The sequence below is a fragment of the Haliotis rubra genome, unplaced genomic scaffold (assembly GCF_003918875.1).
Source record: "Haliotis rubra isolate DU_JTF1 unplaced genomic scaffold, ASM391887v1 Scf254, whole genome shotgun sequence".
Classification (NCBI taxonomy): domain Eukaryota; kingdom Metazoa; phylum Mollusca; class Gastropoda; order Lepetellida; family Haliotidae; genus Haliotis; species Haliotis rubra.
The window spans coordinates 1,149,994-1,175,038 of NW_025766603.1; the positions used below are offsets into that span (position 1 = coordinate 1,149,994).

The 25,045-nt window shown below is 41.8% G+C and overlaps 1 protein-coding gene across 1 annotated transcript in view; it reads left to right on the forward strand.

Moving 5' to 3' along the window:
* LOC124279647 (arginine-glutamic acid dipeptide repeats protein-like) overlaps positions 1-25,045 on the forward strand; it is a 180,431-nt gene that overhangs the window by 134,730 nt on the left and 20,656 nt on the right. Inside the window, 1 exon segment of the mRNA XM_046715483.1 lies at positions 16,671-16,806. Coding sequence (XP_046571439.1) covers positions 16,671-16,806 — 136 coding nt within the window.

Below are 25,045 nucleotides of genomic sequence, written 5' to 3' on the forward strand. Positions count from 1 at the left end.
GTCTAGGTATGATATAAACCATTATTGTCCCAGTGATGGTAGTCTAGGTGTGATATAAACCATTATTGTCCCAGTGATGGTAGTCTAGGTGTTATATGAACCATTATTGTCCCAGTGATGGTAGTCTAGGTGTGATATGAACCACTGTTGTCCCAGTGATGGTAGTCTAGGTGTGATATGAACCACTGTTGTCGCAGTGATGGTAGTCTAGGTGTGATATGTACCACTATTGTCCCAGTGATGGTAGTCTAGGTGCGATATAAACCATTATTGTCCCAGTGATGGTAGTCTAGGTGTGATATAAACCATTATTGTCCCAGTGATGGTAGTCTAGGTGTGATATGAACCATTATTGTCCCAGTGATGGTAGTCTAGGTGTGATATGAACCACTGTTGTCCCAGTGATGGTAGTCTAGGTGTGATATAAACCATTATTGTCCCAGTGATGGTAGTCTGTGTGTGATATGAACCACTGTTGTCCCAGTGATGGTAGTCTAGGTGTGATATGAACCATTATTGTCCCAGTGATGGTAGTCTAGGTGTGATATGAACCACTGTTGTCCCAGTGATGGTAGTCTAGGTGTGATATAAATCATTATTGTCCCAGTGATGGTACTCTAGGTGTGATGTGAACCATTATTGTCCCAGTGATGGTAGTCTAGGTGTGATATGAACCATTATTGTCTGACTGCTTAGAGTCTAGGTGTGATATCAACCACTGTTGTCCCAGTGATGGTAGTCTAGGTGTGATATGAACCATTATTGTCCCAGTGATATAGACTAGGAGTGATATGAAGCAGTATTGTGTAGTTGATATAGACTAGGTGTGATATGAAGCAGTATTGTCCAGGTGATGACAAGGCGTGACATGAAGCAGTATTGTCCAGGTGATATAGCCTAGATGTGACATGAAGCAGTATGGTCCAGGTGATATAGACTAAGCGTGATATGGAGCAGTATTGTCCAGGTGATGCAGACTAGGCATTATATGGAGCAGTTTTGTCCAGGTGATAAATTCACAATAGCTCTCTGTGTGCGAAATCATCTTCTTAATTGCTGTTACACCATACTTTCACCCGTCCCCATTGTGTATGGCTTTATGTCAATGGTTTACAGATAAATAAATTAAAATAGAGCCTTAGTGTAGCATGTTTAAATGAAGTACTGTATTGCAACAAAGTTTTGCGAACATAATGATACACGATTTTCATGGGCAGTGTTGTTTGCTTCAACAGAATGCACATCCATGCAGTATGTAATTATTGTTACTGTATGTCAGTGATTCATTCAGGTTCAGCTCCAATATAAACATGTGTTAACATGAACTATTGCAAAATGAAACAAAAACATGATTTAGGTGAACGACTTGAGCTTAAAATCTCATGTGACCTCCAGTAACTAAGATCCTTGACTAGAATGTCATTATACAGTCCTACAAAATGTATAAGACTTTGGCCTGATGACATATGTCCCATTAAGAATCAAACAAAAATAACAAGATAATGTGAAATGGACTCTCAGAGCCAGAGGCTCTACTAATAGGTCCAAATAAGAGATTTGTCAAATCTTAGAAGGGCATTTAGAAGCGGAATGCATAAGAAAATCAAGATTTATGGATGTCAACTTCTTTATTGTGAATAACACGACGTTTCGGAGTGTATGCTTGATCCTTCATAACAAAAAGTTGCCATTCATAACTCGTGCTTCTCTCAAAAGATTGCTGCATTTGAGGTCACTTAATTCCCCCAAAACGTCACATATTAAATCATTCAAACCCACAAAACTAAAAGCATTTGTTAGAATATTTGGCACTTTTTGAGCAACTTATTAAGACACTTCCACTTGGAAAATGTTACATGAAACCAACTGAAATCAAAGTATATTTGGCTCTTTTAGAGCACATTTTGTTGCCGTGGAGGGCAAGGGCAGATAATTCAAAGGGAGCTAACTCTGGATGACCCAATATATTGCAGAATATGAACCATATTGCGATAATTATATAGCGAGATACTGTACCGGTATATACCGGTTTACCGGTAATATTGCACAGCCCTACTAGGCATGATATGAAGCAGTATTGTCCAGGTGATGATAAGGCGTGACATGAAGCAGTATTGTCCAGGTGATGACAAGGCGTGATATGAAGCAGTATTGTCCTGGTGATGTAGACTAGAGGTGACATGAAGCAGTATTGTTCAGGTGATGACAAGGAGTGATATGAAGCAGTATTGTCCAGGTGATGTAGACTATGTGTGACATGAAGCAGTATTGTTCAGGTGATGACAAGGAGTGACATGAAGCAGTATTGTTCGGGTGATGACAAGGCGTGATATGAAGCAGTATTGTCCAAGTGATGTAGACTAGGCGTGATATGCAGCAGTATTGTCCAGGTGATGTAGACTAGGAGTGATATGAAGCAGTATTGTCCAAGTGATGCAGACTAAGTGTGATATGAAGCATTATTATATAGGTAGTATTTTTCCTGTACCACGATTGGTCAAAATACCGTCACATGACTGACTACAAAACACGATATTGACTTGAGTTTTCTGATAAATTGCGATATTGACTTGGGTTACTAAAAATAGACAAGGAATCCCGTACAAAGGGGCTTCCCCCGGTTTTCAGCCAATCAGATCACTCGGATAGATGGCACAGTGTGTGCATTAAAAGTTTCTGTTAAAACCCGTTTCTCTTTCATTATATAATAAAACAATTATAGACTCTTGTAGAGGTCGATATCGGTTTTTATTGACCTGAGAAAAACAATATCGACCTCGCAAGCTCGGTCGATATTGTTTTACTCAGGTCAATAAAAACCGATATCGACCTCTACAAGAGGCTACAATTGTATAATATTGTTCAGATGATGACAAGGAGTGATATGAAGCTGTATTGTCCAAGTGATGCAGACTACGTGTGATATGAAGCAGTATTGTCCAGGTGATGTAGACTAGGCGTGACATGAAGCAGTATTGTTCAGGTGATGACAAGGCGTGATATGAAGCAGTATTAGCCAAGTGATGTAGACTAGGAGTGACATGAAGCAGTATTGTTCAGGTGATGACAAGGAGTGATATGAAGCAGTAATGTACAGGTGATGCAGACTAGGCGTGATATGAAGCAGTATTGTCCAGGCGATGCAGACTAGACGTGATATGAAGCAGTATTGTCCAGGCGATGTAGACTAGGCGTGATATGAAGCAGTATTGTCCAGGCGATGTAGACTAGGCGTGATATGAAGCAGTATTGTCCAGGTGATGTAGATGTGACAGGAATCAAATTGAGTGGAATATTGTATCAGTACATCAGTCTCAAAGGGCTGGAAGAAGCAAATGTAGTGTATGCTGCCGGTGTGTACAGTGAGGTATATGATCATATGATCACAAGGTGTAGGTCCAGCACAAGGTATAGGTCCATCACAAGGTGTTAGACAAGGTGTAGATCCAGCAGAAGGTGTAGATCCTGGATAAGATGTGGTTGATGACACAGTCATGATACAGCAGACTACAGCTCTGTACATTGAACTTAAATACTATACTGTATAGAAGCTCGGATCCGCCTGGGAGTGTCTCGCACACAGCAGGGTGCGCACTCAGCAGGTGGGAAACAAAACTGTTTTCATCATATATCATCGGATCAGAGATATGCTTCCTTCTTCATGTTTTAGGATGAGTGTTACGTTATGGCTTCACGTAGGTGTGATACGAGATGTTAACACATACTCTGGTGTTAGATCTCGTCCAGTCGCAACAGACAAGGGCCATGCACTCTGGCCATGTGATACAAGGTGTATATCACTGACAGCTGGGACGGGATGCTGCTGGCACTGTAGTGATGATGAATGTTTCACACGTGGATGCACTGTTTGAATAGGTCGATTACTGCAGCCTCCTTGCTATGCCATGTGCTATAATACTGCTTTATGAGGAACAACATCAGATTGAATATTTGAGGAATGAACTCAGCATAAAAATCGTGCCTCATGAATTGGGCTGGCTCAATTTTCTATTTGAGATGATTTTTGAAATGATTCAAATAAAAGCATGATGGACTTGCCGTATCACAAATTCTGTACGTTTAAGTTTATTTATTGATGCTGATATCTCTGTTGAATTATTCATTTGTTTAATATTGTTTAAAGGATAGACTTCTGAATAGAATATATGCAGTTGTTGCACAAAATATATATCACTAGAAATATACCACTCTCAGTTCAAATGTTCTGAAATCCTGTTGTAATTAAAAAGTTACTTTTCTTAAGGGCACCTGACATTTAAGGTTTCTCCTAGCCCTGCTATTTGGCACTTACTTGGGAACTTGGTTGGTTCAAAGACTGCCTTAAACTGGTGGTATTTTGGTTGCTATGGAAACCTGTTTGTTTAGTTGGCGACATCCCATGAAAGAGAGGAGAGTTGATGGGATCTTGTGTGAAGTCAGCATCAGATCTGTGATGGCTTTCTAATTTCTTTGAACATTTTACACATATGTTAATTATACTGACAAACTGTTTCATGAAATGCTCAGTTAGATCTAGGACTTAGATGCTGTGTCGTATCCTTAGATCTAGGACTTAAATGATGTGTTGTATCCTTAGATCTAGGACTTAGATGCTGTGTTGTATCCTTAGATCTAGGACTTAGATGATGTGTTGTATCCTTAGATCTAGGACTTAGATGCTGTGTTGTATCCTTAGATCTAGGATTTAGATGCTGTGTTGTATCCTTAGATCTAGGACTTAGATGCTGTGTTGTATCCTTAGATCTAGGACTTAGATGCTGTGTTGTATCCTTAGATCTAGGACTTAGATGCCTTATTGTATCCTTAGATCTAGGACTTAGATGCTGTATTGTATCCTCAGATCTAGGACTTAGATGCTGTGTTGTATCAGATCTAGGACTTAGATGCTGTGTTGTATCCTTAGATCTAGGACTTAGATGCTGTGTTATATCCTTAGATCTAGGACTTAGATGCTGTGTTATATCCTTAGATCTAGGACTTAGATGCTGTGTGATATCCTTAGATCTAGGACTTAGATGCTGTATTGTATCCTTAGATCTAGGACTTAGATGCTGTGTTGTATCCTTAGTATTGATCAGTGGACTTCAGTACTTCAGTGCTGGTCTGGTGTATTCATCAGGTACAGTACTTGAGCAAGGCAGACTTGCAGTTATTTCTAAGTAGAGGCTGTTTCAACTCATTGGGTTGTGATGGTAATTCTTTCCATGCTGCTCAGGTCCTTTGAGGATTCTGAGTGAAAGGGGCTCCAACAACCTTATTGTTGTTGTCAGAGTAGAATATACTGAGGATTGGGTGGCCACTCTGAATATACTGAGGATTGGGTGGCCACTCTGAATATACTGAGGATTGGGTGGCCGCTCTGAATATACTGAGGATTGGGTGGCCACTCTGAATATACTGAGGACTTGGGTGGCCACTCGGATGTTATGGATTGGGTGGATTTGGGTGGCCACTCTGAATATACTGAGGATTGGGTGGCCATGGTGTAGTTCACAGGTACTTGTTATACAAGGTCCTGCAGGTGTCATGAAGACACATCCAACAGACTCATTCTTAGACTCCAGTGAAACAAATGCTGTACGTATGACACTCAAGTTTAGAAGGTGCTCTCATCTTGACACTCAGTTCCATCAGGTGCTTTAACCATGAGACTCTAGTCAAGTATGTGCCCTGCATATGAAACTCAGGTCCAGCAGGTGCCCTGCATACGAGGCCCAGGTCCACCAGGTGCCATGCCTCACGAGATTCAGGTCCAGCAGGTGCCCTACACCATGAGATTCAGGTCCAGCAGGTGCCCTGCACATGAGACCCAGGTGCCCTGAGACCCTTGCATCGCAAGACTCAGGGCATTGTAGCAGTAAGCTATTGTCATAATTTCCATTAAAGCTGAGTTACATGTCTAACCAATGGGTCTGTTTATTGTGTGGACTCCACCAGTATGGCCTGTTTATTTGTCGGTATGTTTGTTCTGGCACTTGTTACACAGACTGATCTAAGAATTGCAGATGGGTCACTGGCTTGTGTTATCTGTGTGAGGTGAAGAGTGATATTCACTTCTCAGTAATTACATTGGTTTTTAAAAAGCAACTTGTCCCTATTAAGAGTAGTGATCTTTTGTCTCCAATGGCATCTCCTTGTTACACAATGTGATTGATCAGTCGTGAAACTTCAAAGCTCAGGATTTCATAGAATGAAGTCCTTCTGTCTGTGTCACCTGTATCACACCTGGTCTGTCAACACTATGCTTGTGTCACCTGTATCACACCTGGTCTGTCAGCACCTTGCCTGTCTCACCTGTATCACACCTGGTCTGTCAGCACCTTGCCTGTGTCACCTGTATCACACCTGGTCTGTCAGCACCTTGCCTGTGTCACCTGTATCACACCTGGTCTGTCAGCACCTTGCCTGTGTCACCTGTATCACACCTGGTCTGTCAGCACTATGCTTGTGTCACCTGTATCACACCTGGTCTGTCAGCACCTTGCCTGTGTCACCTGTATCACACCTGGTCTGTCAGCACCTTGCCTGTGTCACCTGTATCACACCAGGACCTCCTTTCACAAAACACTAAGGTGATCGTTAGTCACTAAGGTAACCTTAGTGCAATGTTAAAGAATGGGAGTTAAGGTTAACCTAAGTAAAGGTTGCTTCGTGAAAGGAGCCCCTGGTCTGTCAGCACCTTGCCTGTGTCATCTGTATCACACCTGGTCTGTCAGCACCTTGCCTGTGTCACCTGTATCACCCCTGGTCTGTCAGCACCATACTTGTGTCACCTGTATCACGTCTGGTCTGTCAACACTATGCTTGTGTCACCTGTATCCCACCTGGTCTGTCAACACTATGCCTGTGTCACCTGTATCACACCTGGTCTGTCAACACCTTGCCTGTGTCACCTGTATCACACCTGGTCTGTCAGCACCATGCCTGTGTCACCTGTATCACACCTGGTCTGTCAGCACCATGCTTGTGTCACCTGTATCACACCTGGTCTGTCAACACTATGCTTGTGTCACCTGTATCACACCTGGTCTGTCAACACAATGCTTGTGTCACCTGTATCACACCTGGTCTGTCAACACTATGCTTGTGTCACCTGTATCACACCTGGTCTGTCAACACAATGCTTGTGTCACCTGTATCACACCTGGTCTGTCAACACAATGCTTGTGTCACCTGTATCACACCTGGTCTGTCAACACTATGCTTGTGTCACCTGTATCACACCTGGTCTGTCAACACTATGCTTGTGTCACCTGTATCACACCTGGTCTGTCAACACAATGCTTGTGTCACCTGTATCACACCTGGTCTGTCAACACTATGCTTGTGTCACCTGTATCACACCTGGTCTGTCAACACTATGCTTGTGTCACCTGTATCACACCTGGTCTGTCGGCAAACACACTTTTGTCACCTGTATCACACCTGGTCTGTCAACACATGCTTGTGTCACCTTTATCACACCTGGTCTGTCAACACAATGCTTGTGTCACCTGTATCACACCTGGTCTGTCAACACTATGCTTGTGTCACCTGTATCACACCTGGTCTGTCAACACTATGCTTGTGTCACCTGTATCACACCTGGTCTGTCGGCAAACACACTTTTGTCACCTGTATCACACCTGGTCATTGAACACTATGCTTATGATCTGGAGCATGATAGATGGTTCACTAACGGAATAGATGGTTCACTTGCTGGATGGATGGTTCAGTAACAGGATAGCTGGTTCACTAACAGGATAGAGTGTTAGTTAGCAGATTAGGTGATTCTTTAACAGGTTAGGTTCACTAACAAGTTAGATGGTTTGCTTGATGTGTGAACCCGTCCAGTCATCCCACCAGGGGCGGATACAGCTTTTTGAGAAAGGAGGGGTGCACACTATTGAGAAAGGAGGGGTGCACACTATTGAGAAAGGAGGGGTGCACGCTATTGAGAAAGGTGGGGTGCACACTTCATTTACACAAGAGTTTCAATGGTCATTTAATAAACTTTCAGGACAAAAGGGGGGTCCGCACCCCTGCACACACACACACACACACACACACACCCTCTGGATCCGCCTATGCCCACCATGCTCATAGACACACTTCCATTGCTAAGTATGGCTGACTGTGACTCAGCTGTACATGTCAGTTCATCTGTTGTACAGTATCAACAGATTCAGTATCTTGTGTTGATAAATCATTTGGATCCTGATATCAAATGACTAACTAGCATCTATTAAAGGCTGAATAGAGAAATAGATACAAATCTGAATGTTAATTTTGCACGGGACCTTGTCTGTTTTTGGTTTTGTACACAGGCAGTTAATTAGAACAGATTATGACCCAAATAAGAAAAAATACTTTCTGACGTTAATGTGCATTTTCACTTATTTTGAAGCTGTTATAGTATATGTACCTGTTTGTCATTAATTGAAATTCTTTCCTTGCACATGGTAGCAGTTGGACAGATATTAAAAAACATGAAAAACAGAGTTCTAAAAACATTCCCCTGTTGTATGATGTTGGAGTGAAGGAACATGCTGGCTTCATTCTTGAAGACATCTGGGATCAAAGCCAGGTTAAGGTGAAGATAATTCACAGATGCTGGTGGAGGAGATGAAGGGGCAGGCTAGCATCACGCTGCTGTGTGATTGTTCCTCATATTGTACATCAGGACATGTGGCCAACAGCAAGCTTATGGTGATCACCATGGTGAAGGGAGGTAACTCTGGCCTGTTTATCCCTGTGAGATACCACTCGAAATTTTCCATTGCTCCTGTTATTGGTTGAGACAGTGCATCTCCTGGGACTAGGTGATATATGCATCAGGAGGATTGTTTGTGTCAGCTCAGCCTATCTGGCCGTGCCACCTCATGAGTCTTAACTGTGTAACATGTGTTTAATGATGATTGAATCTGTCGAGAATTACAAGGTGTAGCCAATAGCTGGAGTTGTGCTGATTAGGGCTTCCCTGACCTTTCTTGGACTCTAAGGGATCCCTTGTCAGAAAGTTGGTATCTTTTACATCAATGTTGGGCATTGCTTATCAGTAACAAAGGATTTTCTTGCATCAGGACAGGTTTAGTAGCCTGGGCCTTGTTTTAACTGTTTTATCAGAGCCACAATATTCGGGATGGAACCGATCAAATTTGTTGAATGTTTTGTGAAAATAGAGATTGATAATTGTATGAGGAATAATTATTTCTGATCATTTCTCACCCGTAGCAAAGGACACGCTTTCATGAGGGCAATTCCAATATTAGGGTCTTGTATTAATAACTCCTCATCAGAACATCTAAAGTTGGAACAAGACATATTACTTGTGGCTGGATTGATGATGAGAAAATGTCTTCATTTACCCAGTTCATTAATAGTTATTAATGTATCTTCGTCAGGCTGAAGAGCCAGGTTCGATTCCCCACATGGGTACAATGTTTGAAGTCCATTTCTGGTGCCCCTCGCCGTGACAGTGCTTAATGTAGCATAGAACTAAACTCACGCTCTGTTAATGTGTGTTGATTGCTTTTGCGAAACAGAATCGGAAATTTTGTATCATTTAGACAGAGTTCAACCACTACACAACCTTTGTTATTAACACGATCTTGGGGAATTGGCTGTAACTCGTTCCCCTGAATATTTTTGACTGTATATATATATTCATGAAATCTGTGTCAGAATTTCCCTCAGAAGTAACTGCCATACTACAACAAACGTCTCCTGAGATTTCTGTGTTGCATATTGTACCAGGTGTTGGATACGACTTTGTCGGCATGCCGTCACATTCAGAAGTAGTTTTCCGCCATCTGCTGCATATGTAGGTGGCCAGACGCCAGACGTGACACTGTTTATCAGCCTGTCAGTTGTGGAATAGAATTTGTCCACCTCACATGCTCAGGGTATTGGGCCTTCATGCACGTTTGTAGGAGTCAGTTCACGTTTATCGCCACATCGGTGTTATTTCAGCCATATAGCGATGAGACATGAGGTAGTCCTTAGGGGTATATCATGGACGTGTGTGATATATGTGTTATGTGATACTTGTGACATGCTTATGAAGCCTGCATTGTTTGTCTCTGTGTGCTGGATAGTGCTGGTATTGGATTGCAACCTGCGATACGATATATCACGATACTAAAATATTAGTCACGACGAAGTATTGTGTACGAATCCCGATATAAGTATGCGATACAATACGTATCACGATACTAAAACCTTTAATTCTAACACCAACTATAAAAAAAAATTAATATCAAAACAAAAACAATGTTTAAATGAAAGGAACTTTAATTTGAAAAAAGTTACATTAGGCACTTTTTGAACAAAACAAGTACAAAATAAATAAAACATATACTGCTATTTAACAAAAAAAACATCGATCAAAAACATCTTTAATATCTGTTTGTTGCTGGAGGCTGTCAGTGCAGTCCCATTATAGAACGAAATTTGTGCTGATTTTAAAAATTGTATATATTGACATATCGCAATTCGGCAATATTCAAAGTTAAACATCAATGTATCGTGGCCCATTTGATGTATCGTATCGGGATCTACAACAATGTGAAACTTTGTATCCATTCACTGTATCAGCGACCCATGGATCGATGTGTATCGATGAATCGTCACAGCACTAATGCTGGATGTGACTGTTGTCTGGACAGTCAAATATAGGGGGTTTGGGATTTGATAGGCAGATATGATAGGTTTTGACTTCGATGGGAGTTGAATATGAACAGATGGATATGGTTGATGTGATATGACAGATGGATATGGTTGATGTGATATGACAGATGGATATGGTTGATGTGATATGACAGATATGTCTTATGTGGGATACCAAACATGACAATCAAAATATATGACAGCTATGTTTGACAAGGGGGTGGATATATCAGTCAGGTTTGACAAGATGATTGGATAAGACAGTCAGATGTGACAAGGGATTGGATAAGACAGTCAGATGTGACAAGGTGATTGGATAAGACAGTCAGATGTGACAATGGATTGGATGTGACAGTCAGATGTGACAAGGTGATTGGATAAGACAGTCAGATGTGACAATGGATTGGATGTGACAGTCAGATGTGACAAGGTGATTGGATAAGACAGTCAGATGTGACAAGGCATTGGATGAGACAGTCAGATGTGACAAGGAATTGGATAAGACAGTCAGATGTGACGGGATTGGATAAGACAGTCAGATGTGACAAGGGATTGGATAAGACAGATGTGACAAGGGATTGGATATGACAGTCAGGTATTTTAGATGTTGGATAAGACAGTCAGATGTGACGAGGGATTGGATAAGACAGTCAGATTATGTTAGGTGTTGGATAAGAAAGATATAACAGCCTCACAGTGGCAGTGTGATGGAAGACTTGTTGCTCAGGGCAATACCACACAGGGGAGAATTGATGGCCCCTGTGAAATATTAGTGTTGAAACAGGAACCCAGTTCTTTGTTTGTGTTACTTTTGAAAGGAAATATCAAGCAAACAGTTCCTAATATGAAATAAATTGTGGCATGTGGGAGAGTTTATGGATGTGCCATTGTGTAATCTGCAGCAGTAATGATATTCCTGCCATGCAGCTTCTGAAGCCATATGTTGGGTATCAATACTGCATGCTGTGGCCTGGCTGGGAACCTGGTGCATAGTTACTGCTCATGTAACACGTAATCATGGTATCGGGAATTACTTAGAACATGCTTGCTCAGGTCCTACATAAGTTGTTACATTCACATAGAGGTGGAACAGTAGGTAACATGCTTGTAACCCACAGACATCCAACAACCCACAGACATCCAACAACCCACAGACATCCAACAACCCACAGTCATCCAACAACCCACAGACATCCAACAACCCACAGACATCCAACAACCCACAGACATCCAACAACAACACCCCACAGACATCCAACAACCCACATCCAACACATCAACAACAACATCCAACACCACAAACATCCAACACCCCAACAGACATCCAACACAAACCCCACAGACATCCAACACCCCACAAACAACACCCCAACACCACCCCACAAACATCCAACACCCCAGACATCCAACACCCCCACAACATCAACAACACATCCAACACCCCACAAACATCCAACAACCCACAAACACCAACATCCAACAACACAAACCACAAACATCCACCCCACATCCCCACACCCCACAAACATCCAACACCCCACAAACATCCAACACCCCACAAACATCCAACAACCTGCTCATTGTTGGTTGCTGTAACACTCCTCATGTTGTAGCCAGTTAAACAAATGGTGAACAAAGATGGTAACATCTGGGTAAACGGAACATTTTTTACATATTGATATTGACTTCAATCATTATTTTATGGTGTTCAGCTTGAGAGGTTTTGTTTGGTGTTGGGAACCGATATCAAATAGTCACAGTTTTGTGTATGATGTATGGCATGGCGTATAGCAGCTCATTGACATAGTATGCTTCATGGTGACACAGAACGTATTGACCACATCTTCACCACCTTGTGAGAGCACTGTATATGACATCTTGACAACATTGTATATAACATTGACCACATTGTATATACCTCCTTAACCACATTGTATGTACCTTCTTGACAACATTGTATATAACATCTTGATAACATTGTATCTAACATCTTGATAACATTGTATTTAACATTTTGATAACATTGTATATAACATCTTGATAACATTGTATATATCTTGATAACATTGTATATAACATTTTGATAACATTGTATATAACATCTTGACAACATTGTATATAACATCTTGATAACATTGTATATAACATCTTGATAAAATTGCATATAACATATTGATGACATTGTATGTAACATATTGACAACATTGTATATAACATCTTGATAACATTGTATATAATGTATATAACATCTTGACAACATTGTATATAACATTTTAACATTGAGGGGCGCTGGGGTATCCTAGTGGTCAAAGCGTTTGCTCATCAGTCTGAAGACCTGGGTTTGATTCCCCACGTGGGCACAATGTGTAAAGCCTATTTCTGGTGTCCCCAACCGTGATATTGCTATTGCTAAAAGCAATGAAATTCAGCTCACTCACTTTTGACAACATTGTATTTAACATTGACAACATTGTGTATACCTTCTTGACAACATTATAGATAACATCTTGACAACATTATAAATATCTTGACAACATTATAGATAACATCTTGACAACATTATAAATAACATCTTGACAACATTATAAATAACATCTTGACAACATTATAAATAAGATCTTGACAACATTATAAACATCTTGACAACATTAAGATAACATCTTGACAACATTATAAATAACATCTTGACAACATTATAAATAACATCTTGACCACTTTTGACCGCCATCTCACTCAGTACATAACACTACAATAACCAGATCCCCAGGCTGACGGTTATATTTTGCATTGAGGTGAATTTGTTCAGTTTATAATATATCAAACACCATAAAGCAGGGCTTGTTTTCAGAGTAAACTTGCGTCGGGGAATGAGAAATATTGTGACAGGTGATATTCTGCACTGCAGGAGACTTTATTTCCACCCCTCCATTGAAACAGATTCAGCCAGAACAAATTTGTTAAATTGATCTCCCTGTGCTGCGGCTGTGGCCCGAGTCCTCCGATGTGCATGTATGTATAAACGCTGCTGCCTCCGCAACTCCGTCAGTGCATGCTGGGAACACTGCCATCCTTCAGAAGCGAAAGCTGCTTATTGTCCTGCAGTCGCAAGTTGCAGTGCAGTCACAGCCGAGTTGGCTGTTTTATATCAGAACGTGTATCGTTTCACACAATTACAGCCTCGTCCAGCAATATTTGGTAGTGTTTGGGGATTTGTTACATGTATATTACCCCAGCTTGTCTTAATGTGGCCGTGTTTGTGAGAGGAGATCAGAGATACTTCCCAGTTTAATCGCCTCTTTGTGAAGCTGTTATCTTGTCTTCATGGTATTTTCGCCCTGAAGGAACAGTACATGTTCCATTATGATGGATGATATTCCAATAACAAAATATATATATCAAGGTTGTTTGGTAAGAGATGTCTGAAATATCAACCAAATGAGAAATGAAGCTAAATATGATAGAATTACTCCACTGTGAACTATTTACAATGGGGACACTCCTAGCGATGGGAAAACCTTGAAAGCCAATTATCAGTATGTGGGGTGTGCGTGTCTGTGCTTCAAGTTGCGACTGAAACAGTTTCACTGGAAACCTCTGTATAGCTTCCATCTTGAAGATTACTTAAGTATCTTGTAAAAACAAAAAATGTTCTCGTAAGATGAGATATTTCTGTGGTAAACACAAAAGAACAAATTTGCAGCTTATACTATAAGAAATGACTGGGGAATAGGAACATGGAAGTTGTTTTTTGTGAGTTTGTTGTGCTTCCTGTGAGGTTACTCGTGTTTTCTGGAGTCGTCTGATAGCAACCCCTTCCCCAGGAACACACTGATGAAGTGCTGGACGTTGATGGAGCTCCCAACTATCTTTCATCTTGCTGTTGTGGGGTGGACCAGTAGATAGGGTGTTCTGCTAACTTGAGTAAACAGGTTTGATGCCCCAAATGATAAATATTTTATGAAGAATATTCCATTGAATTTGATGTGTCACATGAGATGCTTGATATGAATAATTCAATTTATTACATCATGATTTGTTTGTACCTTCCATACCAAAGCAAGCATGATGTTGGTTTAGTGTGTCTTTGTTTGATTTGGTTTAGTGTGTCTGTGTTTGATTTGGTGGGTTAGTGTGGGTCAGTGTATCTGTGTGTTTGACTTGGGTCAGTGTGTCTGTGTTTGACTTGGGTCAGTGTGTCTGTGTTTGACTTGGGTCAGTGTGTCGGTTAGTGTGTCTCTGTTTGACTTGGGTTAGTGTGTCTGTGTTTGACTTTGGTCAGTGTGTCTGTGTTTGACTTGGGTCAGTGTGTCTGTGTTTGACTTGGGTCAGTGTGTCTGTGTTTGACCTGGGTCAGTGTGTCTGTGTTTGACTTCAGTGTGTTAGTTTGACTTGGGTTAGTGTGTCTCTGTTTGACTTGGGTCAGTGTGTCTGTGTTTGACTTGGGTCAGTGTGTCTGTGTTTGACTTGGGTCAGTGTGTCTGTGTTTGACTTGGGTTAGTGTGTCTCTGTTTGACTTGGGTCAGTGTGTCTGTGTTTGACTTGGGTTAGTGTGTCTGTGTTTGACTTGGGTCAGTGTGTCTGTGTTTGACTTTGGTCAGTGTGTCTGTGTTTGACTTGGTTGTATGGTGTGCAAACTTGGGTCTGCTTTGAAGGACTAGGTTTAGTGTGTGTTTGACTTGGGTTAGTGCTTCTGTTAGTGTTTCTGTGTTTGACTGGCTTTAGTGTGTCTGTATGACTTACATTAGGCAGTTATCTGAGTAGAATCTTCATCATTTAGAGTCTGTTGTTGCCACAGAGACGAACTTGTAGATAACCCCATGTAGATGTGTTTTCATCAGTCGAATATATTCTTTCAACTTAGAGGATTTCATAATTGATAAAGGAACGCAACATGTACCACCTATTCTGTGTATAAATTTCCCTTCAAAGTAATCGTGACGACAGGTCACATGACAAACATGCTTTGATGTATGAGATGAACACAACACCTGTAGCACGCCTAGATTACTCGTTAGATAACACAGGCATGCAAAGTAGGTTATAATGGTAAGATCAAAGATATACCAGCGCAGGCATGGAGCGATGACACCCTTGATTGTCTCCCCTTGAACATCGAGGTGACAGAGCCTTGTTTCTGTCGACTTCAGCCGGATACTTTTCCAACATGACATGAAGCCAGGGGACATTTGAAACCTGATAATTATGTTGTGAGAAGCATCTTCAGTGTTTGTGTGTTGGGTTGGAGGTGTAGTGGCTTGATGTGAAGGTGGGTTGGGTACAGGGGATGGGTGGCAGGCAGACAACAGGCGATGGAGAAAGGAGGAGGGTCTACTCAGGAGAGATGTGAACAGATGGCAACTGATGAATTAGTTCGTAGATCTGATAGATGTACGGACACTCTGAACAGGTACATAAACACATACAATGAACACCCATGTGTCTTGAACATGTACAATGAATGAACACTTACCATGAACATGTACCTTGTATAGGTATCATAAACACGTATCATGAACACTTACCATGAACAAACACATATTATGAACATGTACCATGAATGTGTACCTTGAACGTGTATGTGTACCATAAACATGTACCATTAATACATGTACCTTAGGTGTACCTCATTTAGAACAGCGTGTTTCTATGGACATGGTTTAATACATGTTAGGTGCTCATTTAGAAAGTAGAGAGCTCAGTGATAGACTCTATAGCCACCCACCCATTCTCTCACGCTCACATATCCAGTAAGATGGTTGATGATGTTCTCTTTATTGAGACTCTGTTTACTGATCTGTCTACTGACATCTGTTTACTGATCTCCTGTTTACTGGCATTCTGTTTTCTGCTTATCTGTTTACTGACGTTCTGTTTACTGACGTTCTGTTTACTGATGTTCTGTCTACTGACATCTGTTTACTGATCCCCTGTTTACTGACATTCTGTTTACTGATGTTCTGTTTACTGGCATTCTGTTTACTGATGTTCTGTTTTGCTTCCAGGCTGACCTGGTGGAATATTACTACTTCTGGAAGAAAACTCCGTCTGCAGCATCAAATCGACCTCATCGGCGACATCGGCGCTCCGGACTGAAGAGCCAGACCACGAGGTCGACCAGCCAGCCCAGCGGCGACTACTGTAAGTTGCTACAGTTGTTGTTGTTGTTGTTGTTGTTGCTGTTGCTGTTGTTGCTGTTGTGTGCAGAATGTTGAGTCATCCATACTTACTAAAATGCTCTCTACCCGTGAAAATCCGGGTTAAAATTGGTCCTTAGTAACCCATGCTTGTCATAAGAAGAGACTAATGGGATCGGGTGGTCAGGCTTGTGATTTAGTTAATACATGTCATCATGTCCCAATTACGTAAATCGATGCTCATGCTGTTGATCACTGGATTGTCTGGTCCAGACTGGGTTATTTACATACCACCACATTATATATATATATATAAACAACAAAAAATTGCTGAGTGACAGCATCTTCTGTAAACAGGTGCAACAAGGCACCAAAGGTGCTCTCTGTTCCCTGTTTGAACAGCATCTTTATGTATGAACAGGTGCAGGGTTACCCCTGTGATGAACATTTGACACCTGCAAGCAAAATTTACCGACATGTGATGGTCCCACTGGAATAGTGGTCAAAGCCGCTCACATTATTTTCTCATTGCACGCATTACAGATATTTGTATGCTATAGATACACTTTTTAGGATCAAATCATGGATTCAACAGAAAACTGTGATGTGGGGTCAAATTTGGTTTAAATATCTAAGCCTATTGTAAGCATGGATCTAAGTTTTCAGTAAGTCATTTCATCTGGTGAATTCCATACCCTCTACTGACAGGTGTTGTGTACTTATCAATGACCCGTGCCATGATTTGCAAAATGGTTGATTGGTGCCATGAAACCCATTTTTATGGTTATTCATGTATCAAGTGCATAAGGTTAGGTTAAAGTGACTGTTTGCCTAAAGAGGGCTTACCATATTATTATTTATCCAGTTTAAAATGGATACAATTTCAAATTAGGAATCTACGTTTAAGGAAAGTTGTGGATTTTTATGATCCTTAGCAAAGTGTGAGTAGTATATATAGACAGGGCAGATATTTATACTGTAAACGTACTTATTTTCGCGTGGTGCAATTTTCGCGGAATTGACAGTTTAGACTACATCGCGCGGTCAATTATTCGCGCAATCAGTAATTGCCGGAACTGCCAGCTGTCTCTTTGGCCGCCACTAATAGCTGTGAAAACAAACAGAGTGGCTTAACCTGTCAGGTGGCGTTTATTGCGTACTCACAGGAAATCCCTATCTGTGCGATATACTAGTACACAGTAATCCGTTTACTCATGGAAGACTGAAAAACACATCAGTCTTATGTTCCGAATTCTGACGATCTGACGAATTAACTTCTACTGTATATGAAGCTCTTTGTGATTTCAAACAAGCCGGGTTGTTGTGAATGAGATGATTGAGTGTTAAGTGACTATTTGCTTCATGATGTACTGGTAAATAAAATCTTAATGAATAAATAAAATACTGCTGTATTATTTCTTTCGAGTCGTTTCATGGTAATCTGTTTTGTATCAAACCATCTGTCATGTGACCAATTTCCATGGTGGCCTAACACACATTGCTGTTTTAAGCTAATTCAGGTGATGGGATTTGGCTCATTATTTAATTATGTTTTGGGAAATACATTACAGCGACAGTTAAGTATGATTCTTTATGCTACTATCAGTCATTTTAATATTCCCGTAGATTTCTCTCTTCAAACTTGATGTGTTATGGTAACAACTCAGGGCGGCGTGGGATTGTATAAATTTTCGGCTAAAATGTTTTTGAAAGCGAAAATAAAACCTGCGCGAGAAATATAATACGTTTACAGTATACTATATAAACAGGTAAACATATTTGTATGCTATATGAACAGGTAAACATATTTGTATGCTACTATAACAGGTACAGATATTGTTTCTCTGCTGTACGAAACACCCACAAAAATTCTGCAACAAAAGGAATCTGTTTAGGAATAATTGAGATGCAAAGATATTTAACTGTGGAATGCTGGATAACCTTGAGCTAAAGCAGATCTAAAATTGGTTAACAAATTCCTCACCTTCTATTGCAATTCCCTACCGTAAATGGCAAGCACATACTTGCATACAGAATATTCTTGATGTTCAGCGACTATTTGCTCAATTTCACAAGCTTAGGGACAAAACAAATTGCAATAATATAATGTTAGTCTCTATTCAATTGCAACTTGACATTTCTATAAAATAAAACAATGATATAAACTATTGATTAAGAGGGGATATCAACATACTTTGTGTCTCTAAACATCGATGTTACGACTCTCTGAATCCCATGAATACTGAAAAGCTAATCGTTAATGAGAACGCGTCTGGTTATTGTAAGATGGAAATGAATTATCGAGGTTGGAATATGATGGCGGTTGATTTTGTTTCTTGAATTATTGTTAATTATTGTAACAATGAGTTCATGAATAATAGGGTTGTCCAATATTAAGACTTTATCTCCCTCACTGGGTAGTGAGCAGCATGGACAGGTCAAGGTCAAGGTCAGTGGGGGAAGGAGAGGGGTCATGTAGTGAACCTGTCTGGCTGACACTGGTATAATCTCTAACTACCAGCAGCTGTAGTCCACCTCAGGTTTGCCTGATATCTGATACCATTGATTAGTTGGGAGGGAAATAGTCTGTAGCATCAGGGCCTTTCATGTGTGGACAGGAGAAGTGATTGACAGCCTGTTTGGTTCAGGTCAGGTCAGGGGTTGGAGGTCACGGTTCACTGGGTCACATCCCAGAAGTGGTAATGATATGTCAGCCCTGAATCATCATTAAGCAGGTAACTATGGCAACCACTTACTTCAAGAACAATCTCATTTTGAAACGGAGATCTGTTTCTTTGGCAAGTAAGACTAGTGGCGTGTAGTATGGCTCTCGGATTCTCCTGTGTGAGTGGAGTGTTTATGAATAACCCCCAACGCATGTTTTCCACCACCTCTGCTCTCAGCATCATCGATCAATCATCCGTAGGCTTCACTGGAGTCACAACCCTGCCACTGAAGTCGGCTTTGTCTTGCCAGGCTTAATAGCGAACACAATCGCTATACCAGCCTCCCATTTGCTGCTTTGTTTGATTTGACACGCTGCATCAGCTTGCAAGGAGTCTTGTGATTGGTTGATTGTTCCGGTTGTGAGAAAGACAAGTTACCAGAGAGTGACACAGCAAGTAAACATTCCCATCTGGTTGTGCAGTGCTGGGCCCAGCGGCTTGTTTAGATTCATTTGGCTGGGGCGACATCCCGAACCCATGTGTTTGATGGGCTGCGCCAGGTAAACACACACAGTTTACCCACAATGCCCAGGATCCCTATACTAATGTCCTAGAGAAACAAGACTTGACAAGACAAGCAACTCAATCCATGTTACCTTGTTATAGTGAATACCTTCTTGTGAATACGGTGTCTCTTGTCAACAGGCCCTTGTCAAATGTGGTACACTCCTCGCCTCCAGACTCTCCCGGGTTTAATACCTGCTTGTTGGATGGGCTAAACACTGCCTGTTCTTGTTGGATGGGCTAAACACTGCCTGTTCTTGTTGGATGGGCTAAACACTGCCTGCTCTTGTTGGATGGGCTAAACACTGCCTGCTCTTGTTGGATGGGCTAAACACTGCCTGATCTTGTTGGATGGGCTAAACACTGCCTAATCTTGTTGGATGGGCTAAACACTGCCTGCTCTTGTTGGATGGGCTAAACACTGCCTGCTTTTGTTCCTTGTTGGACGGGCTAAACACTGCCTGATCTTGTTGGATGGGCTAAACACTGCCTGTTCTTGTTGGATGGGCTAAACACTGCCTGTTGCTTGTTGGATGGGCTAAACACTGCTCTTGTTGGATGGGCTAAACTCGCCTCTGTTGCCTGCTTGTTGGATGGGCTAAACACCGCCTGATCTTGTTGGATGGGCGATCTTGTTGGATGGGCCAAACACCGCCTGATCTTGTTGGATGGGCTAAACACTGCCTGATCTTTGGATGGGCTAAACACTGCCTGATCTTGTTGGATGGGCTAAACACAGCCTGATCTTGTTGGATGCCTGTTCTGTTGGATGGGCTTAAACACGCCTGGCTTGCCTGATCTTGTTGGATGGGCTAAACACAGCCTGATCTTGTTGGATGGGCTAAACACTGCCTGATCTTGTTGATGGGCTAAACACTGCCTGATCTTGTTGGATGGGCTAAACACAGCCTGATCTTGTTGCTTGATCTTGTTGGATGGGCTAAACACCGCCTGATCTTGTTGGATGGGCTAAACACTGCCTGATCTTGTTCTTGGCTTAAACACTGGATCTTGCTGGATGGGCTAAACACTGCCTGATCTTGTTGGATGGGCTAAACACTGCCTGCTCTTGTTGGATGCTTGTTGGATCTGCTGGATGGGCTAAACACTGCCTGATCTTGTTGGATGGGCTAAACACTGTTGATCTTGTTGGATGGGCTAAACACTGCCTGATCTTGTTTGCTGGCTAAACACCGCCTGATCTTGCTGGATGGGCTAAACACTGCCTGATCTTGTTGGATGGGACACCGCCTGGCTAAACACAGCCTGATCTTGTTGCTTGTTGGATGGGCTAAACACTGCCTGATCTTGCTAAACAATCACCTGATCTTTGGATGGGCTAAACACTGCCTGATCTTGTTGGATGGGCTAAACACTGCCTGATCTTGTTGCCCTTGTTGGATGGGCTAAACACTGCCTGATCTTGTTGGATGGGCTAAACACTGCCTGATCTTGTTGGATGGGCTAAACACTGCCTGATCTTGTTGGATGGGCTAAACACCGCCTGATCTTGTTGGATGGGCTAAACACTGCCTGATCTTGTTGGATGGGCTAAACACCGCCTGATCTTGTTGGATGGGCTAAACACTGCCTGATCTTGTTGGATGGGCTAAACACTGCCTGATCTTGTTGGATGGGCTAAACACCGCCTGATCTTGTTGGATGGGCTAAACACTGCCTGATCTTGTTGGATGGGCCAAACGCCTGGATGGGCTAAAACACAGCCTGATCTTGTTGGATGGGCTAAACACTGCCTGATTTTGTTGGATGGGCTAAACACAGCCTGATCTTGTTGGATGGGCTAAACAATCTGCCTGATCTTGCTGGATGGGCTAAACACTGCCTGCTCTTGTTGGATGGGCTAAACACAGCCTGATCTGGGTTGCTCTTGTTGGATGGGCTAAACACAGCCCTGATGGGCTTGCCTGATCTTGTTGGATGGGCTAAACACTGCCTGATCTTGTTGGATGGGCTAAACACGCCTGATCTTGTTGGATGGGCTAAACACTGCCTGATCTTGTTGGATGGGCTAAACACTGCCTGATCTTGTTGGATGGGCTAAACACTGCCTGATCTTGTTGGATGGGCTAAACACTGCCTGATCTTGTTGGATGCCAAACAAACACACTGCCTGCTCTTGTTGGATGGGCTAAACACCAGCCTGATCTTGTTGGATGGGCTAAACACCGCCTGATCTTGTTGGATGGGCTAAACACTGCCTGATCTTGTTGGATGGGCTAAACACTGCCTGCTCTTGTTGGATGGGCTAAACACTGCGTGATCTTGTTGGATGGGCTAAACACTGCCTGATCTTGTCACTAGACTCCCAGAGGTTTAATACAGGGTGAACTGAACGCAGGCTGATATTGTCTCCTGACCCTGTGTAATTAATATCTGATTGTGACATGACACTGTGTAATTAATATCTGATTGTGACATGAACTAAACGCAGGCTGATATTGTCTTTGCTGTCACTGTAGTTAATACCTGGTTGTGAGTTGAACTAAACATGGTTGTCTGTCTCACAGTCCCTGAACCACATTATTTTCCCAACTGCCTAGACCTCCCTGCCATGCTAAAGCCCTAAATGAAGCCTAGTCTAATATTTCCTCAGGTCTGAATCTCCATTACTGTGGCTATTTATCAATTTAAATGGGTTTATTTGTTACTATCAAAATTATATATATTCAGAGACTAAGAGTTAGTCTATAAACAATGTTTATCTTCCCTTTACCCACAGTGCAGCGTTTTGATGCCCTCCACCTTATAGGTCATATTGGTGGCATTCCCCAGTATGTTGTCTAAGCAAGCAGCACAGACAGTTGCCATGGAGACAGCATGACGTAAACACAAATAATTCTCAATCAAACTCACATTTACATTTGAAATCAATTTCAGAAAAGTAAAATTGCTGATGCAAATAGTCACAGGTCCTTGCTGTCAGTGGGGGGAGTTGGTGTCTGCCCTAGATCGCTACAACAAACCCTCTACATTGTGGACCCTGATCACTGAGCTTTGACCTATAACAAAACCTCTACATTGTGGACCCTTAGCAGAATGATCACTGAGCTTTGACCTATAACAAAACCTGTACATTGTGGACCCTTAGCAGAATGATCACTGAGCTTTGACCTATAACAAAAACTCTACATTGTGGACCCTACAGAATTGTGAGCTATGACCTATAACAAAACCTCTTAGTAGCAGAATGATCACTGAGCTTTGACCTACAACAAAAACACTACATTGTGGACCCTTAGTAGAATGATCAGTGAGCTTTGACCTACAACAAAACCTCTACATTGTGGACCCTTAGCAGAATGATCACTGAGCTTTGACCTATAACAAAAACTCTACATTGTGGACCCTTAGCAGAATGATCACTGAGCTTTGACATAAAACACACACTTTATTTTGTGGACCCTTTATAGTAGAATGATCAGGGAGCTGTCCGCACAAACAGTGTCTTTGTTGTGGACCCTTAGCAGAGTGATCGGGGAACTATGCCCGCAAACAGTGTCTTTGTTGTGGACCCTGAGTAGAGTGATCAGGGAGCTATGCCCACAAACAGTGTCTATGTTGTGGACCCTTAGAGTGATCAGGGAGCTATGCCCACAAACAGTGTCTATATTGTGGACCCTTAGAGTGATCGGGGAGCTATGCCCACAAACAGTGTCTATATTGTGGACCCTTAGAGTGATCGGGGAGCTATGCCCACAAACAGTGTCTATATTGTGGACCCTTAGAGTGATCGGGGAGCGGGAGTGCTATATTGTGACCCTTAGAGGATCGGGGAGCTATGCCTACAAACAGTGTCTATATTGTGGACCCTTAGCAGAATGTTCAGGGAGATCCCCAGGTAGTGATCCTAATTCTTCATGCTTGTGTTCGGCATTCTACCTGTGTGATATATAAGTTAAACCAGGTGCTTTGTGGGATGGTGGTTTGCCTATGTCCTATGTAATACTTTTTCTTTTTGATTTTTGTTTTATTTTAAACAATTAAAGTGAGTGAGTTTAGACTTACGCCACACTCAGCAGTATTCCAGCTATATGGCAGCGGTCTGTAAATAATTGAGTCTGGACCAGGCAATCCACTGATCAACGGTAGGAGCATTGATCTACGCAATTGGGAACCAATGACATGTGTCAACCAAGTCAGCGAGCCTGATCACCCGATCCTGTTAGTCGCCTCTTATGACAAGCATGGGTTACTTAAGATCAATATTCTAACCCGGACCTTCACGGGTATTTAAACAATAAAAAACAATGTTTACAATGACACATGCATAATACATATTTTCGCAATCACAGTGCCTCAACTGTCTAGCTTACACACTGATTCTCTCAGATTGACTCATTTAAACTGGCACACCAACTACCTCGGGAAAGACACACTGACTTGTTTGAACAGATACATTGCGACATAAAGGCCAGGTTTCTGAAATATGCTCGGTCTCAAATACAAACAGGGTTTAGTGAAATGTGTACAAAAAAATATCCCTAAGTACATGAGCGGATCCAGGAATTATGAGAGGGGGGTGGTTCAGGGGGTTTCGAAGCCAACGCAAAAAAAATCTTCAATGTGATCTTAAGTCATATGTAGATCCGCCAATGAAGTATATAATTTAGAATTGAAATGTCTCAAATATACCAAGCACCAAACATTTACCACATGGAATATAAGTGGAACCTGGGTGCCATAACAGACCTGCTGCTGGGCGATGTTTGAGCCCTAGTCTGCTTTGAATGACTGTAAAAAGTACCAATTTAATTTTTAAAAATTCCCAATTCCTCTAATTTACACAAGTAATAACCATAAACAATTAGATTAGGGGTGACCTTAATGGGTAGATTGTTTGGTGACATTGTGGATTGTGTGTCATTGAACCCAACAGGGTGGGTTGTTGCTCATGGCATCAATCACCAGTTATCGGCTCCAGACTCGATTGTTTACAAGGCGTGTAAGGGGAATATTGCTGAATGTTGCTGAGCGTTATATAAACTTATTACC